Source organism: Amphiprion ocellaris, chromosome 14, assembly GCF_022539595.1.
Source record: "Amphiprion ocellaris isolate individual 3 ecotype Okinawa chromosome 14, ASM2253959v1, whole genome shotgun sequence".
Taxonomy (NCBI): domain Eukaryota; kingdom Metazoa; phylum Chordata; class Actinopteri; family Pomacentridae; genus Amphiprion; species Amphiprion ocellaris.
Window position 1 is genome coordinate 34,792,895 of NC_072779.1, and position 19,646 is coordinate 34,812,540.

The 19,646-nt window shown below is 34.4% G+C and overlaps 1 protein-coding gene across 1 annotated transcript; it reads right to left on the minus strand.

The window, feature by feature from the left end:
- Window positions 1-896: 896 nt before the first annotated feature.
- Window positions 897-13,125, minus strand: LOC111586236 (homeobox protein CHOX-CAD-like). The gene is made up of 3 exons (XM_023295934.3): window positions 12,493-13,125; window positions 4,260-4,408; window positions 897-3,623 (listed from the first exon to the last, which is right to left on the minus strand). The coding sequence occupies exons 1-3, from the start codon at window positions 13,115-13,117 to the stop codon at window positions 3,396-3,398; spliced, it is 1,002 nt and encodes a 333-aa protein (XP_023151702.3). The 5' UTR covers window positions 13,118-13,125; the 3' UTR covers window positions 897-3,395.
- Between the last annotated feature and the right edge of the window lie 6,521 nt (window positions 13,126-19,646).

A 19,646-nucleotide genomic window follows, 5' to 3' on the forward strand; every position in this document is an offset into this window, starting at 1 on the left:
GGATCTTCTAGCTGCAAGGTGAAAGTGCTAACCACTACACCACTGTGCAGCCCCTATAAGCATATATTTTTACTGTATTTTTGCTATATTTTTGCTGTATTTTTGCTGTATTTTTACTGTATTTTTTCTAGATTTTTACTGCATATTTATTATTTTTTACTGTATGTTTACTATATTTTTACTGTATTTTGCTATATTTTAACTGTATTTTTATTATATTTTTATTGGTATTTTTACTATATTTTTGCTGGATTTTTCCTATATTTTAACTGTATTTTTGGTAAATTTTTGCTATATTTTTACTGTATTTTACTATATTTTAACTTTTTTTTATTATACTTTTACTATATTTTAACTGTATTTTTACTAAAATTTTGCTGTATTTTTTCCTGCATTTTACTATATTTTTACTGCATTTGTACTGTATTTTTTCACTGAAGTTTTACTATATTTTTTCTATATATTTTACTTTTTTTAAACTATATTTTTACTGTATATTTTTTACTGTATGTTGAACTTTTCAACAGTAGTGTATATTTATGCTTTCATTGTCAGTGTCAGTGCTGTGTTGTTATCTTAGTGTTATAGAGTTTTTTAATTCCAGTTTTAAACTATTTTATAAACTCTCACTTGTGTCGCTTGTCGAGTCTTTTATGTTTGACATCAAAATCTGTGAAGAAAATAGGAGCCTAAGCTGTGAAATAAATATAAAAATGCAGCATTTCTGCCATTTAAAGTCGGTCACGTTGAAAATACTCATTCAAATGAACTGTAAACACTGAAATATTAAAACTTATAAAACACATTAATCCAACAGTCTCTGAAACAGAACTTGGTGTAAAAACGTAATTTTTCTAACATCATGTTGTGAATGTAATGAAAAGATCAGCAGCCAGTTTTAAAATAAAACCTTTTTTTTCTTTTTAATACAAATTACATTTTAAATATACAAGTGATAAAGTGTGATGGTGAAATCATGAACATTTACAGGACATTTGAGGAGCAGAGAAGAGAAACGTTTGGCTGTAAAGTGATTTACTGTGGACGAACTGAAAGCGTCTCTGTGTTTACATCTCTTGTAACTTGAAGTTTAGGAAATGATTAGTTGATCAACAGATTATTAATCAGCAGCTATTCAGATGATCCTTTGTGTTTAGAGTTAAATTTAATGGTTCCAGTTTCTAGAATTTGATGTTTTTCTTGTTGTACATGATGTTGAACTGAATATCTTCTGGCTGTTATGAACCAACGTTTAAAAACAGACATTATTTCTATGTTGTCTTGAGAAAATCATCAGTATTTTAGTTAAAAATGACCCGACTTCCAGGAGTTGCTTTGGTTTTAGTTGGATGTATTCAATGTGAAGTGATCCCTTTCATTTTAGTGATATCTGAGCTCAGATTTTGTATTTTTTGAGGAAAAATCTACGACTGAGATCATATTTTACAGCCTCGGTTACAGGAAACATTTTCACACCTTTTATCTGATGAAGCAGCTCAGAACGGACTGACCCGGTTACTGTTATCTCTGCTGAAGACGGCAAAGCTTTAAAATGTGACCTAAAGCAGCTCAATGAAGCCGTTCTGGGGTTTTCAGTTTGTTTCCTGCAGGATTTGTGCCACAATTTCCCACAAACCAAACACACCTGCATCGTATTTACATCTTTTTAACCCTCCTGTTATCTTCATTTACTGGCACCAAAAATAGAGTTTCTTTGTCTGAAAAAAAATCCAAAAATTAAGCAAAAAAAATCCCCAAATTTCAGAAAATTTGCAAAACCCTCAGGAAGAAAATTCCAATAATTCCTTAAACATTTCCCTTAAAGCTTTATTTAAAAAAAAAAAAATCCCCAAAATTTGGCAAATTTTTGTGTGTCTTTGTGGTTGTTTTGTGTCTCTTTCTGGTTGTTTTATGTCTCTTTGTGGGTGTTTTGTGTGGCTTTGTGGTTGTTTCGTGTCTCTTTGTGGTTGTTTCGTGTCTCTTTCTGGTTGTTTTGTGTCTCCTACTGGCTGTTTTTTGGTACTGTTTTGGTGTTTTGTTTTAAATAAATGTTGGTAAATAAGTCTGATTTTTTGAACCAGTTCACATTTGTTAAAACTCGAGTGCTCACATGTGGTCTGTTCCTGCTGTTGTTTAAAAATAATGGATTATTCCTGATTTTCTGATGAAAACAACATAATGTTTGACCAATCCTTGGTTCCAAGTGTGTTTGAAACTCTGTCTGTTTGTGTCGAGTGAAACCAGAACAACCGAACCACCAACCAAACATCTGTCAGTTTTTGTGAAGTCGTAGAAGTCCTTCACTCCAAAATATTAAAGACTGTCAGTAACTGTCTGAATTTTGATAAAGTCGAAGGTGTGTGGACGTAAAACATCTTAGGAACAGTTCATTTAAAACCTGAAGCACATTTCTACAGGAAACCTCCAACTGAGCTGCTTGAAAACTTGACTAAACATGACGTTTTCATGGAAATTTCCAACCCAACGTGACTCAAACACAGCATTAAAGGTCCTGATGTTCAAACCAAACACGACTCTGTTGGTTTTTTATAATCTGTAACTTCATTCACTTCTGGTCAGTTCTGGACGAATACATTTATTCCTTGAATTCAAAACGTGCTCAGATTTACTCCTGACCGGCTTCACTGGCAGCAGAGCATCATGGGTGTTGTAGTGTTTAGAGCTGACAGAAAAAAACAGGTTTCTGAGTTGAAATCCTTCAAACTGCTGCTGAGAAAATCAACATTCGAGTTTCTGGTGTTTCTATGATCAGTAACATTGAGGGGAAACCGGATAAGAAACTACATTTATGCAATGTTTTTGGTCATTTCAGCCTCTTTTTCTGCAGCTGCAACACGTTTAAAGTCAAATAAGAGGATTTCTAGACATGTGGAGAGAATTTAAAGAAACACAATTATCTTCAAGCTATAAACAAACTGAATTTACCCTGAAAATGTCCCTTTTTAAGTCACTTTAGAGGTTGAAACGAGCCTGTCTGACAGTGCCCTCTACAGCATTTTCTACTTGTGGCAGTTTTTTCATTGCAGCTAATATTTAGTAAAATATTCAAACCAAAGACTCCATCAAATGGAAATATTCTACATTCAGTTGCTTCCTTTTAAACACTTCAGCCAGACGTTTTTGGTGTTTGGATCGATGGATCTTCCTGTTTACGAAGTCTTTCAAACCGGCCGAGCTTCAGTGACAGCCTGATTTCACATTGGCTGAGAGTCCAATAAGAGTTTTCTGCAACAAAAGTCTGACAGGATGGAGAAGAGCAGCTGCTGGGTCACCGTCCGTCGACATTTTCTCAAATTTTCTCTTAGCTTTAGCCGAGCAGAAGGTGGATTCGGCTCATTGGGGAGAATTTTTAGACTAATTTCCCGCCGTCGTCCTCAGTATTCCTCTTTGATGTTCAGAGCCAGAGACGGAGACACCAGACCGTTGCTGCCGCCGCTGCTGCTCGTCACCATGGCGACGCTGCTGCCGCCGTTTCCATGGAGACCACCGCCGCCGCTGCCGGTGGGAGGGGTGGGCGTGGTGGTGGAGGAGGCCGGCTGCTGGAGCTTCTTCTTGTTGATCTTTCGCTCCTTCGCCCGCCGGTTCTGGAACCAGATCTTCACCTGAGAAGAGACAAGAGACATTTTGTGTCTCTATCTTGAAGTCTCCATCTCTTCTTAGTAGTGTTGTGCCCTTTTATATTTGTTTACAACTATTTGTGTATTTTAAAAACAGTTATGTCCACATTTAACATATGTAAAGATAAGAAATCATCAGTTAAATGTTGGTTTGAGCAGAGTCGATGTTAAAATAGGAGACTGAAGCCGACTTTATCCACCATCTTGACTCACTAAAACTAACGATCCGACGTTCACAGGAAAGGATTAGAACTTTTCAAATGAAGAAATTCTAGCCAAACTTTAAAAAAAAAAATCCACAACAGAAAAATCAAATTAAGTTCAAATTTTGTGCACTGAAATTGTTCAAATTGTGTCGGGGCTTGAGATGACCAGCGGGTGGCGCTAGCGCTCAGTTAGCAGCAATAACCCGCCATAGAAGAAGAAGAGTCGAGGATACCGGGATTAAAAAACTATTTCTGATCGGCAGTAAACACAAACTTGAGCTGGATGCGACAGGAAGTTACTGAAACTCATCCTGAACCAAACTAAGCGACTATCAGCCCAACGACCAGCTAGCTGTTAGCAGTTAGCTTCATACAGGCCCAGTAACAGCAGCAGGACGTCTCTCCAGGTGCGTACCTGTCTCTCTGATAGGCTGAGCGCTGAGGCGAGCTCCGCCTTCCTCCGGATGGTGATGTATTTACTGTAGTGGAACTCCTTCTCCAGCTCCAGCCGCTGGTGGTCGGTATAAACCACCCGGTACTTGTCCTTAGTTCGCGTCTTTCCATCTGCAAAACAGCGAAACAGAATCAGGTTAAAAAAAAAACATGTAAGATGTTTAAACCTGTCGGTTGGGACGCTGCCCCCTGCAGGTGGAAAGGAACATTTCACTTTCAGATGTAAACAGGTTTAGACAGAGATGTCGACGTGGTTTGCTTTACAAGCTAAATGTGCAGAACTCCAAGGATGCAAAGAGGTAGATGCAGCTACTTATCTTAGCTTAGCATAAATCTTGGTCACAGTGTGAAAACAATTAGCCTGGCTATGTCAATATTAGCAATAAATACAAGATGCAGCTGAAATTAACACGCAACATAATCTGTTTAACTGATGGACACAATTTTAAAAGGTTAAACAAAGTAATAATTATGTAGTAATGCTAGCTAAAAATAGAACTGGCTAAATGTGATAAATTAGAGGATTGGCTAGGAAAAAAAAGCAAAATAATAATTTAAGAAAGCTCCTCTAAAAGTGTCAGTTAGCCAAAATGACAGATTTAAGGGTTTACTAAATGCAATAAACTGTTAAAATAATGGATTTAATGGATGGCTAAAAATAACAAACAGCTATAACTAGTTAGCTAAAATAACGGATTGGATGATTAGCTAAACGCAGTTAACGGCAATAATGGATTAAATGATTGGAAAAATAGTTTGCTAAGTGTAATAGTTACCTATAATAATGGGTAAAATAACAGTTAGCTACAATAACAGTTAGCTAAAATAATAGTTAGCTTAAATAATGGATTAAATGGTTCATTAAAAGTAAGAAATAACATAAGGAAATGGATGAAAAGATTTGCTAAATGTCAGTAACAGCTCAGAAGATGCATTAAATGATTAGCTACGAGTATTAGCTAGCTAAACAATAGAGTTATCTCATTAGCAGTAATAAATAATTCACTAAAAGTGAAGATGAAGACATAAATGTTGGCTCAGAGTGATACATAAACAGCATAAACAGCAGATAAACGAGGCTTCAGTGCACAGAAACATAAAATCACTCCATCCGTCAGTGTGTGAATGGACTCGTTTAATGTGGAGTTTGTTCAGCTGAGAAAGTAGCTTCAGGTCTGTATTCAAATCCTTCACCTGCTGCGGCTGCATTTGCATGAACTGACTTCTATCTGATTTTATTCATTTACTGTTGAAACTCGGCTCCGTACGTACAGCAGAACAAACTTTAGAATCGATTCTAGTCAAAACTTTCCCTCCGCCAACAATAAGAGCCACTTTAAGTCCAACAAATTCTAAAATCAGCTCCTGAAACCAACTTACTTCAAAGGTTTCATGTTTAATGGAGCACACTGTCCAGCATTATTAAATTAAGGGTGAAACTGTGATAACTTTTGTCTCTTTAGTGTCTCTTTGTGGTCATTTTATGTCTTCTTATAGCCATTTTGTGACTTGTGGTACTGTGGTCATTTAGTGCATATATGTTGTCATTTTCCATATTTGTGAGGTCATTTTGTGTCTCTTTTAATCCCTTTGCTGTTGTTTGTGTTCTTTTATGGCTGTTTTGTGTGAATAGAGGAATTCAGTGCATCATTGTGGTCATTTTTTGTCAATTTATGGCCAGTTTGTGTCTTTTTGGGATCAGGTTTTGTCACTTTGTGGTCATTTAATACATGTTTGTGGTCATTTTCTGTATTTTTGAGGCATTTTGTGTCTCTTCGGTGTAACTTTTAGTCTCTCTGCAGTCATTTCATGTTCATTTATTGCTGTTTTGTGTGGATACAATAATTTTGTGCATTGTTTTGGTCATTTTAAGGTCATTTTGGGATCATGTTATGTCTCTGTGGTCATTTAGTGTATATTTGTTGTCCTTTTCCATATTTTTGAAGTAGTTTCACGTCTCTTTTACGTAGCTTTTATCCTCTTTGCTGTTGTTTCATGTTCTTTTATTGCTGTTTTAAGTACATAGAGGAATTTTGTGCATCTCTGTGGTCATTTTAAGGCCATTTTATGTCACTTGGTGGTCATTTACTGTACATTTGTGGTCATTTTCCATATTTTTGAGGTCATTTTTTCTCTTTTTGGTAACTTTTAATCTCTTTGCAGTTGTTTCATGTTCTTTTTATGGCTGTTTCTGTGCATATAGGAATTTTGTGCATTATTGTGATAATTTTATGTCACTTTGCGGTCATTTAGTGTATGTTTGTGGTTATTTTCCATATTTATGAGGTCATTTAGTGTATGTTTGTGGCCATTTTATGTCACTCTGTGGTCATTTAATGCAAATTTGTTGTCATTTTCTATATTAATGAGGTTGCTTTGGGTCTCTTAGGGTGACTTTTATTCTCTTTGTGGTTCTTTTATTGCTGTTTTGTGTGAATACAGTAATGTAGTGCATCGTTGTGGTCATTTTAAGGTCATTTTGGGATCATGTTGTGTCACTTTGTGGTCATTTAGTGTATGTATGTGATCATTTTCCATATTTTTGAGGTCTCTTTGTGTCTCTTTGGGGTAACTTTTATTCTCTTTGCAGTTCTTTTATTACTGTTTTGCGTGGATATAAGAATTCTGTGCATCTCTGCATTCATTTTGTGTCCATTTTGTGGTCATTTTCCATATTTTCAAGGTCATTTGGTGTGTCTTTTTGGTTATTTAATGTCTCTTTCATGTCATTTTGTGTCTCTTTGGGGTAACTTTTATTCTCTTTGCAGTTCTTGTATGCCTGTTTTGTGTGCATTTATTCATTTTGTGCATCTTTGTGTTCATTCTGTGGTCATTTAATGTCTTTTTTGATAATTTTTTGTCTCTTTTTGGTCATTTAGTGTATATTTGTGATCATTTAATGTCTCTCTAACATCATTTTGTGTCTTTTTGTGGTAATTTTAAATTTCTCTGTAGTCATTTTGTGTCTCTTTGGGGTGACTTTTATTCTCTTTGCAGTTCTTTTATGGCTGTTTGTGTGAATGTATTCATTTTGTGCTCATTCTATGGTCATTTAATGTCTTTTTTAATCATTTTTTGTCTCTTTTTGGTCATTTAGTGTATATTTGTGGTCATTTTCTGTATTTTTAAGGTTATTTTGGGTATTCATTATCGTCTCTTGGGGCTCATTTTGTCTCTTTGTCATCATTTTGAGTCTGTTAGTGGTAATTTTTAGTTTCTTTGTGGTCAATTTGAGTCTTATTTTTGGGTAACCTTTAATCTTGGACAGTTATTTCATGTTCTTTTATGGCATGTGGTAATTCTGCGCATGTCTGTGGTCGTTTTGTGTTTATTTATATGACATATATTAGGTTGTTTGGTCTCCTTTTAATGAGTTAAGTGACTTTTGAACATAAATTATCAAATCACTTCATAGAGAAGCCCCTATTAGTGGTAGATTAGTGGAATTAGTAGAATATAAACTGTAATTAACTGGAGACACGAGATCCTCAGCAGCTGGTCTTGTCCTGGTGGTTGTGTTGAAGTGAATCTAAAGGCCTTCAGCTCGTTAAGATGCTCTGATTCAACATTAACACTAAACACACAACCGTTCAATGAGTGTCTTCTTCAAACAGCCGCCGTCTGTCCGCCAGTCGCTCATCCAGACAAATTCAAACTCAAACATTTTAGTTTGGGGGAACATCTGTCTGAACTGTTGAGCTTCTGCTTCACTTGTCAGAAAGTAAAAACCAACAGTTTGATTGGGCAGAAAGAAAGCCGAGACGGGAACCAATCAGCTGTTCTTCAGGTTCAGGACGTTAAATACCTGCTGGACAGTCCAGTCTCTGCAGTTGTCCATTTATGATCCTTTTCTGTGTCTTAGTGGTGGTTTTTTGTGTGTTTGTGGTCATTTGTAGTATTTTCTTGTGTACTTCTGTGATTTTGTGATGATGTGGCCTTTTTCTGTGACTCATTTTCATTTTTTTTGTCTCTTTGTGTTCATGCTGATTCTTGTTGTGGTCCTTTTGTGTGACTTTATGGCCTTTTTGCAAGACTTTATGATCATGTTTTGTATCTTTGTAGCATTTGTTTTTTGAATCTTTGTGGTCATTTCTAGCATCTTTATGATTATTTTGTGTCTCTTTGTAGCCTCTGTACTTATTTTGAGTACACTGATGATTATTTTGTCTGACTTTCTGGGCAAATTCTTTCTTCTGTCTTTGTGTTCATTTTGTGATGATGTGGCCTTTTTCTGTGACTCATTTCCATTTTTTTGTCTCTTTGTGTTCACGTTGATTCTTTTTGTGGTCCTTTTATGTGACTTTATGGCTTTTTTGTCGGACTTTGTAATAATGTTGTGTCTCTTTGTGGTCTCTGTGGTTATTTAAAGTACGGTGATAATTATTTTGTGTGACTTTCTGGGCAAGTTTGGTAGTTTTTTGTGTCTTTGTAGTGCATTTGATCTCTTTATGGCCTTTTTGTGTGACTTAATAGTCATTTTGTGTTTCTTTGTTGTCATTTTTCATCCCTTTGCAGTTGTTTTGTGTCACTTTTACATGTTTTGTGTTCCTATAGCTTTTCTTTGCACCACTGTAGTAATTTTGTGTGTCTTTATTGTACTTTTTCATCAGTTTATGGTGATTTTGTGTGATGTTATCATAATTTAGGATCACTTTAGGGTCATTTTGTGTCTCTTTGTGGTTATTTATTTACATTTTTGCAGTTGTTTTGTGTCTTTATAGCTGTTCCATGCATCTCTGTGGTAGTTTTATGTCTTTGGTGTAGTTTTTCACATCTTATTTTAAAGATTTCCCCTGTCTTTGCGAAGACCACGTACATCATGTCAGCCTTTACTTTCCAAAGACTCCTGGAATCAACAGGAAATAAAAACTATTTCCACGCCTCTGATGGTTCGTTCTGATGTAACGAAGAGACTTTGCACCTGAAGAAGCCTGAATAAAAATCTAAGAGCAAATTCAGCCAAAGTTCATCGTCGGACGACACATGACCGACCAATCACCTGCTTCCTAACAGGTGAACCAAGAAGTGTCCAGCCAATCAGGTCGCTGCGCTTAACGAAGCATCATAAAAGTGGTCAAAGTTTAACCTGTGGGGCTTTTTAGAACTTATTCTGGGGAAAGTCACCAAACTTTTAATCAGAACATCTGACATGTGATTCTTTTGGTTCTGTTATGATGTTCTGGTGAAACAACAGTTATTGTTTATTTAGGTTGGAGGTCTGTTAGCCTGAAATAATTCAGTTTGAGATGCATTTATAGTAACAAACACTGCAGCTGGAATCTGTCCAGCAACCTGCTGAGCTCCAGTTTTTCACATTAAGACACATTTAATATTCAGATTCATGCTTTTCTTTAGTTAATATGGAGTTCATGTGGAGGATTATCCTTTAGTTTGAACAATAACAAATAGTTTTTCTGTGATATGTGAAAATGTCAGAGGTGGACGTCACAGTTTTTAATCCTGTAGCTTAAATATCTGATAAATATTTAAGTTACTGAAATTTTGAAGTTAAATTAATTTTAACCAACAACAAAAGAAAAACGACAGTATCATTCTCCACATGAAAGGCTAACTAGCTAGCTTCATGTTAAGCTAGTAACACTAATATATTAGCTGTCTGTAGCACAAGAGGCTAACTAGTTTACTTGTTTTGAGCTAATAACGTTATGTTTTATTAGTTTGCTGTAGCACGACCTTTTAAACAAGCTGACTGTATGTTTATCGATTAGCTTGCTGTAGCACTAGTGAGCTAACTAGTTGACTTATGGTAAGCTAATAATGCTATGCTATATTTGCTATAGCATGAACTATCTAACTAGCAGACTTTATGTTAAGCTAATAACGTAATGCTATATTAGTTTGCTGTAGCACAAGTAAGTTAATGATTGCAATTACTTTGCATTACTAACGTTCTGCTACAATAGCTTGCTATAGTGCTAGCTTTCAAAGTAGCTGGTTTTATATTAAGCTAATAAAATTATGATATTTTGACTTGCTGTAGCACGAGAGCTAACTAGCTGACTTATTTTATGCTAATAATGCTATGCTACATCAGCTTGCTGCAGCACTTGCTATTAAACTGGTTAAATATATATTAGACTAATAGCGCTATAACATATCAGGTTGTTGTAAGCTAGTAATGTTATGCTAGATTAGCTTGCTGTTGCACTAGCTATCAAACTAGCTGACTTCATATTAAACTTGTAACATTAACAGGAGAGCTAATAAGTTGGTTTTATGTTAAGCTAATAACACTGTAATATACTGGCTTGCTATAGCACAAAAGAGCTAACTAACTGATTTTATGTCAAGCTAGTAATGTTATGAGATTTCTGTATCACTAGAGAGCTAATAAGTTGGTTTTATTTTAAGCTAATAATGCTATGCTATATTAGTTTACTGTAGCACTAGCTATCTAACTAGTTGGTTTTGTACTAAGCTAATAACATTGTGATATGTTATTAGCTTAATATGGCTTGCTGTAGCAAATGAGAACTAACTAGCTGATGTTATGTTAAGCTATGTTATGCTAGATTATCTTGCTTTAGCACTAGCTATCAAACAAGCTGACTTTATGTTAAACTAATGACATTAACAAGAGAGCTAATTAGCTGGTTTTATGTTAAATTAGCTTGCTGTTGCATTAGCCAGCGAGCTTGAATTCTTTGTTAATGTTTGCTAAACATCATTGTTGATTTGTTCTTTGACATTTCTATGTCACAAATTTAAATATCAGTAATTTTATAATTACAGTTATTGAACTTAATAATCAAAATGTCATAAACATTTGAAAATAAAATGATTTTTATTTCGTTTATTATTATTATTATTATTATTATTATTATTATTATTATTATTATTATTATTATTATTATTATTATTATTATTATTATTATTATTATTAATAATAATAATAATAATAATAATAATAATAATGCAATATTGGGGTTTTAAAATGTCACAGAATATATTTTTATTAACGTGGAGCCACTAATCGATTGAACTAATATTGACTCTTCATCGCCTGAGAGGAAAAATTAAAATAATTTCAAAGAGGATCAATAATGACAGCTGGAGCCAATCACCGATCAATCGATCAGGGATCGATGGAGACTCAGAATTAACCACCGACGGTCTACCGGGAAAAATGAACTAAAATAGATCAATAACCGATGTCTGGAATCAATTAAAGATTTAAAACTAATAAACATGAAAATGTTTATTAAAAACGTACAGAAACAGGAAAAGAAACCAGAATTTAAATCGTCATTATAACGATTATAAGATTTATTAATCCGACAGACTTTATCAATAAAATATCAATAGACTGATTTTTCCTCTCTAAGGTTTGATCTGAAATAAAAGCAGCTGCAGATCAGATTATTCTCCTGATCAATTATTAGATTATTTAACTTGTGGGAACAAAATAAAAACACATTTAAGCTTTTCAAACGCAGAATTAACGAGCTGGAAGGAGTTTGATAGAAATAAAAAATAAATCGGATTTACTGAGTGAAAAAAACCTTAAAGGTTGTTCTGATGGATTCTGGTGAAATAAATTATTGTTGTGTTTATGGAGGGACTCCTCGTATTTATTTATTTAATGTATTATTCGCAGGGGAATCTGAGCTTTCATTTAATTACTGTTGTTGAATTGCTAAACTGCAGTTTGAAATAATTACGATAAAAACTTAGTTACCAACGAGTTTTAGTTGAATTATATTTAAAATGAAAACTACAGATGAAGAAAGACATTTAAAACCTAAAAACTATGGAAATACAAACTAATCGCGACGATTTCATTTAAGAAATGTTTTCACCTTTAAAAAAAGTTCTATAATTATTCTAATTAATGACATAAAACACCTTTTAAATAAAGCAGCTTTAGATTTAAATATAAAATATATATTTGAATGCAGATGGAAACTATTTCCTCTAATTAATGTAATCAGAAAAGGTCTGAAGTGAGACTCATGAAAACTTTTCAGATATAATAATAATTATTATTATTAATAATAATAATAATAATAATAATAATAATAATAATAATAATAATAATAATAATAATAATAATAATAATAATAATGAATGGAGCCTTTAGAAATAAATTCAGTATTAATTTAACATCTGTGTCTTGTAGATTTCTATAATAATTAATATAATTAAAATGCTTTCTGAGTGGTTCTGGTTCCTACTTGGGTTGTTGGTCGGAGCCGAGGTTCGGATCCAGTCGTACGGGTTCCTCCTCCGCGGGGATCCGGGGGACAGCTGCCCACCAGACGCGTTCAGGGAGGCGGGCAGCAGCGCGGGCGGCTGTCCGGGGAACTCCGGGGGGCTGAAGCCCAGAGAGGGACCCACGGCTCCGGGGACGGTGGAGGCCGGAGGTCCGCCGGCCGCCGCCGCTGCCGCCGCCGCCGCGTAGTGATGCGACGACCAGTCGTCCCGAGAGGGCGGAGGAGGAGGCGGGTAGGCCGGGCTCCAGCCGCCGCCGCCCGGCCCGGCCTGCTGGCCCGGGTGCGGGTCGTTGCCGAGGCCGTGGTGGTGGTGGTGGTAGCCGGCGAAGTCCGAGTACTGCGGCGGGGCGGGGAAGTTCTGCGGGCTGAGGCTGAGGCCCGGGTGGCGGGACACCGGGTTCTGGTACATGGCGGGGTCCTTGTCCAGCTGCAGGTAGCTGACGTACATGTTTCCAGGTGAGGGGTCTCCCTCAGCAGAATCCAGCCTCTCACCTGGTCTGCAGGTAGAGTGAGCTTCACCTGGACACACCTGCTGCTGCCGCTGCTGCTGCTGCTGCTGCTGCTGCTCTCTCTGCGGTTTGTCCATCAGCTGCCCGTTAAAACCGCCTGTCACATGGCCCGTTAACGGCCTTATCTCCTTCCTCCCTCCCTCCTCCTCACCCGCCTCACCCTCCTCACCCTCCGCTTCATTCCACGGACATCCTCACAGATAAAACTAAAGTTAGAGGCTGCAGGTTTGCCACGCTGACTGGTCCTCGCCCCCGGTCCTCTCCCCGGTCCTCCCCCCGGTCCTCTCCCCGGTTCTCCCCCCGGTCCTCTCCCCGGTTCTCCCCCCGGTCCTCCCCCGGCCTCAAGCTCCTTCAGTCGCTGCTACTCTTCAAAGGCCTCCATCAGACGGAGCAGGTTCAGACCTTCATCTGGAGGGAAAACTACGATTTAAAATGATTTATTTAAAAAATAAAATATTATTTGACAGATTTCCACAGTTTTCTTAAATAAATATCACATAATGTCAAGTAATTTTTTTCAGAGAGAAAATAAAAAAATAAAACAAAACATCTGTATTTTTACCACTGAAGATTTGTTTTTTAAAAATAGGTTAGTTAATCAGAACCAGAAATATTCTATTAATCCCAGAGGGCTGATTATTTCTGTTACAGTAAATAGAGTTTATATATAAACAATAGAAATATGTAGATAAACACAATATGAGCAAAAAGTATAAATATAAATATAAAATGTGCCTTTCCTAAGAAAGTAAAGAACAATACTCAGTGTAAAAAGAAGCGTTTTATTGCACATTATTATTATTATTATTATTATTGAACAGTTATATTTTAAACGTAGCTTTTATTTCTGATGTTAAAAATAAAAACCCACAGAAAACACAAATAATAGGGATTGTTTTTATCCAGGTGCTTCAATTACAGTTGAAATAACAAAAAAACCCCACAATGAATAAAATAAAAAAAAAATTACTAAGTAAATGCAAATTCATCTACTGTATTTCCTTTATAATAAAAAAAATCTCCCAAACCTAATAATAATAATAATAATAATAATAATAATAATAATAATAATAATAATAATAATAATAATAATAATAATAATAATAATAATAATAATAATAATAATAATAATAAATGTAGCTCGAGAGAAAAATTAAAGAAATAAAGAAACCTTTAATTATTAATGAAGCGAAAGAACTGAAACTAAAACTAAAAAGCAGATTTAAATGTTGATTAATGAAGCTGCAGAGAGAAATGAATAATTATCTGATTATTGTTTATTTAACCTCATGGTTTCAGTTTTATAAACTTCTCCTCTGGGTTCACTTAAACTTTTATAAACTCTAAATTAATACTGAAAAAATCCACAGTGAGTTTTTATGTCTTTAAAATTTAAACTACAGAAGTGAAATGATGTAGTTTTTAAAAAATCGTTCATATTTTGTTGATTATAGGAAGATTTGAGAGGAATAAATGTGCAGTAAATCAGAATTAATCCAACACTGGATGAATAAAATCATAAAATCTCACAATGGGTCAGAAAAATGTGAATTTTCTAAGTAAAAACCTTACCTATTGATAATATTGACTTCATCATTTACCATTAAAACTGCTGCTTTGGATTCATTAATGCGCATTGAGCATTTTTTTCTGTTAATGTTGAATTTATAAATAAAAATAACACAATTTTCATTAAAGTACAAACAAGATAGCATGTTCAATTTAACATAAATATATATTATTGTCAAAAAGCACTCATATGTAGAAAACATGTTTTTGTTTGCTAAATTATCTGACAGGTCCAAAGTGAACACCCTCCATCAACCCAGACCTCCTCCCCATAGAGCCTCATTCATTCATTGATTCATTGATTCATTCATTGATTCATTGATTCATTCATTCATTTATTGGGATTCCAGTGCCTCTAAATGTAAAACCAGAAACTAAATCACTCCCAAATGTGTCCATTTATTTTTCTCATAGCGCAATTAACATCATGGTTGATAGCATGTGTTGCTAATGGCTAGCTTCCACCTGTTTCCTGTTTTAAATCACAACGATGTGATTTAAAAATATGACTAACACAAAACCATAAAGACAACAACAACAAGAAGGAAAATATAAACAATAAACATGTAATAATTGTTAGAAATGATCTGAGGTCTAGATCAGCGCCCCCTACTGGGGACATTTTACATATGTTTGGGTAACTTTAGGGAAAATTAAAAACTATTATCAATCTGAAACAAGAATCCAACAGGTTTCTGGTGATGAAATCTGGTGTTTTAGTGACCCGTCCATCCACCCCGACCTCCTGCCTGCTCTATCAGACCCTTCACAATAAGAGCCTTTAGAGTTTAATGTGATGCTTCGGTTCTCAACACCTTGAAACTTTTTCTCTTCGTGAATTTTTCCAAATTTAAAAGTTTTGTGGATTTTCTCCCAAAACTCCGAGAATCTTCTCTTTAGGATCCAGAACGTTTTCCTGAAGCAGGATTTAAAATGAGGAGCAGAAAATTTCCCGTCTGGAGAGGAATTATCTGCGTCTTTATGGGTTTATGGGAGATTTATTGTTTTACACTGATGAGTATTTAGTTTAGTCTGCTGCAGTAAAAAAGTAAAAAGCCACAATAATTCTCTACGACTGTTTAGTGTTTGACGGTCGACGTGTTGAAGTGAAAAAATGTTTTATGACGTTTTCCAAAATAAAATTCAGATTTTGGGCCATAGTTCCACAACTTTACAACTAGACCTTTAAAATGTGTTTCACTGAACAAAACCACAATATTTTAATGTAATTTAATCAAATTAAATTACTTTTTAAAATGAAATGTGCTGTTTTTTCCCCGCTTAGTGATGAAAATGCATTTTTTTTCAAAAAAAATATTTTGCAAATATTTTTCAATAATCATTTTAACAGTATTTTAATTTAATATAATATTTTTTAATAAGAATTGTGTTATCTAAATATTAAATAAATATATATTTAAACATTGAAAAAATATGATAAACATAGTATTTACATATTTTTATTTTATTATTTATGTTACAATAACATATTTTCAAACCAAACCAAAATTTTGAACATAAAGAAAATTAATAATTCAATATTAGAAGTAATTATCCACCTTTACAGTCTTGGTAACCAGAATATTTTAATTTAAGCAGAGATAAAACAATAAAACATGATTAATGGCAGCAGAAACCCACAAATGAAGCATTTATTTATTATTTATTTTATTTCCTAATAATTTAAAATGACCCAAAGCAGCAAAAATAATTACTGTCCTGAATATTGTTTAGCTTTTTATGTTCAGATTAAATTATTTATATTCATGGGGTCATTTTTAATAAACACACTAATGCACATTTATAAATATTAATATTATTAATCACATTTTATCATGTGGAACCAATAAAACAAGTAAAGATTCAAATATTCCAACATCACAGTTAAAATACAGACAGGAAAAAATTTTAGATCATTTTTTATATGGAAATTGAATCTGATTTCTAAGAATTTAGTTATTTTAGATTCTTTATTTAAAGCACAATTTTGTTTGTTTTATTTGCTGTTTGTGCTTTCAGTGTTTCATTTTAATGTGATTTTCTTTTATTTTTCTGTTTTCATTTTTTCATTTTTGTTTTTCTTTTTTGTTTCTCTTCTTTTTTCTTTATTTTTCTTCTGTTTTCTTTTTTCTTCTCTTTTTTCTTTTAATTGTTTCTTTTTTTTCTTTTTGTTTTGGTTTAATTTCTTTCTTTTTCTTTGTTCTTTCTTTTCTTTTTCTTTCTTTTTTCTTGCTTGTTTTCTTTTTCTTAATTTTTTTCTTTTAAAAAAACTTATTAAGCATGTAAGTTATTTGAGGAAATGTGTGAAGTTTTGTCTGTCATTTCCTGTAAAGGATTATTAACGTATCTATCTATATTTTATTTGTTTCATATAAACCATGGTGGGCTGCATAGTGGTGTAGTGGTTAGCACTTTCACCTTGCAGCTAGAAGATCCCTGGTTCACGTCCCGGCTTTCCCAGGATCTTTCTGCATGGAGTTTGCATGTTCTCCCTGTGCATGCGTGGGTTTTCTCCGGGTACTCCGGCTTCCTCCCACAGTCCAAAAATATGCTGAGGTTAATTGATCATTCTAAATTGCCCGTAGGTGTGAATGTGAGAGTGATTGTTTGTCTCTGTATGTAGCCCTGTGACAGACTGGTGACCTGTCTAGGGTGTCCCCTGCCTTCACCTGAGTCAGCTGGGATAGACTCCAGCCCCCCATGACCCTAGTGAGGATTAAGTGGTGTATAGATAATGGATGGATGGATGGATGGATAAACCGTGGTTTATAACAGTCACTAGTGATAGTTTTGTTTAACGCACATCAGAATAAAATATAAATATAAAAAACATTTGACCAGAGTTTAATCATAATAATGACTCATATTATTTTGTCCAGTGAAACCAAAATAAATGTTCTTCTTTCCTGGAATTTTATTCAGGATTATTATTATATTTTTGATTAATAATAATAATAATAATAATTAAAAAAATAATAATAATAATAAAGACGACAGATGCAAGTTAAAACGTATTAATGAAAAGAAAATGAACTGAAGGCAAAAAAGACGAAGAAAAACTTGATTAATTTAGCAGTAAGCTCTCAGTGATTGATTTCCTGGTTTTTGTCTGAGTTCAGATCTTAGTTTCCTCCTGAGGACGGCGTCCAGCTTGTGACGCATTAACCAGCCCCTCATAAAACTCCCCTTTATGGAAAGTTTGATGATGGCGGCTGGCAGCTTGTAAACACTGGAGCCTTTTACGGCCTCGACGCTCACCTCGACTCTGTTTGCATGAAAAAAAAAAAACGAGACGAGTTTGAAATCCCAAAAAGTTGGACGTCAAACTGCCGTCGGTCTCCTGATTATTTCCACCGTTGAATGTTTTCTGGACAAATCTTTCAGCTGTTTGTTCCTAAAATTATAAAAAATGTGGATCAGAGTTTCCTCAGACGTCTGGTTTAGTCCAAAGATCTTCAGTCTACTGTCAGAGAGGAAAACCCCAGAAAATATTGACATTGAAGCAGCTGAAATCAGAATTTAGACAGTTTTTATCAAACCCAAACTGAGTCAATATGGACTTAAAAGTCAACATTTAATCAATTTAATCCCTAAATCATTAAGAAACAACAACAAAAAGGAAAATATAAGCAACTGCAAAGCAAAAACAAACATGTAATAATTATCAGAAATTAGAATGTGGATCACGTTCAATTGAAGATTAAAAACAAATCTATATTTTATTGTCAAAACCTTTTTCGGTTCGTGTTAAATTAAACTATTTTTAGAAGGAAAAAGAATCCAGGCCACAGATGATTAACCATCAGACTGAAAATATTCATCATTTCATTCATCATTTTAGAAAAAACATTCACGTATATTTAGAAAATGTGTTTTTGTTTATTAAAATATCTGACCGAACCAAGAGAACGCCCTCCATCAACCCCGACCTCCTCCCTATAGAGCCTCATTCATTCATTCATTCATTCAAACATTCATTCATTCATTCATTCATTTATTGGGATTCCAGTGCCTCTAAATGTAAAGACCATAAGCTTTATCACTCCCAAATGTGTCCATTTACTTTCTTGTGGCATACTGACCATCATGGGTGATAGCGTGTGTTGCTAACGGCTAACTTCCACCTGTTTCCTGTTTTAAATCACATTTTGATTTAAAAATACAATATTAACACAAAATCACGAGGACAACAACAACAAAAAGGAAAATCTAAACAACAAACATCTAATAACTGTTAGAAGTCATTATATGGATAAGTTTAGAGAAATTTCAGCCTCAAACCTGATTAACTTCGACTTTATCTGAGGTCTAGATCAGCGCCTCCTACTGGTGGCATTTTACAGTAAAGATTAGGAAAAAATAAAGTGATTATCAATCTGAAACAAGACTCAAACGGGTTTCTGTTGATAAAATCTGGTGTTTTACTGACCCGCCAATCCACCCCGACCTCCTCCCTGCTCTATCGAACCCTTCACAATAAGAGCCTTTAGAGTTTCACGTGAAGCTGCAGCAGGTTTGGTCAACAAAAAAAATGTTGTTTACACATTCATAAATAAAATGTAGAAGTAATTTTTACTAAAACTGATCAATAATCACATTAATAATAAAATAAATCAAACAAGTTGAAGGGAATCTTTTATTTATTCATTTTGTCTGGTGTCTGAACCATTTATCGGTTTTATTTCTCCCGTTATTTTTCTCCTCTGACTCGACCACCATTTTCCTGAGTGGAATAATAAAGTTCAAAAAAAGGAAAAATATTTTTCATATATGAGGAAATACATTCTGTAAACAACAATAAATACTGACAATAATGGTTAAAGTGGGAAAAACAAATGTGAAAAGTCAGAGGTATTATTAAAAATTAAAAAGGGTAAATAGATATTTCAAGTGTTATTCAACCCTCCTGTTGTCTTCATTTATGGGCATCAAAAAATATTGTTTTCAAGTCTGAAAAAAATCACAAAAATCAGCAAAAAAAAAAAAATCCCCCAAATTTCTGAAAACTTGTCAAACCTTCAGGAAGAAAATTCCAAT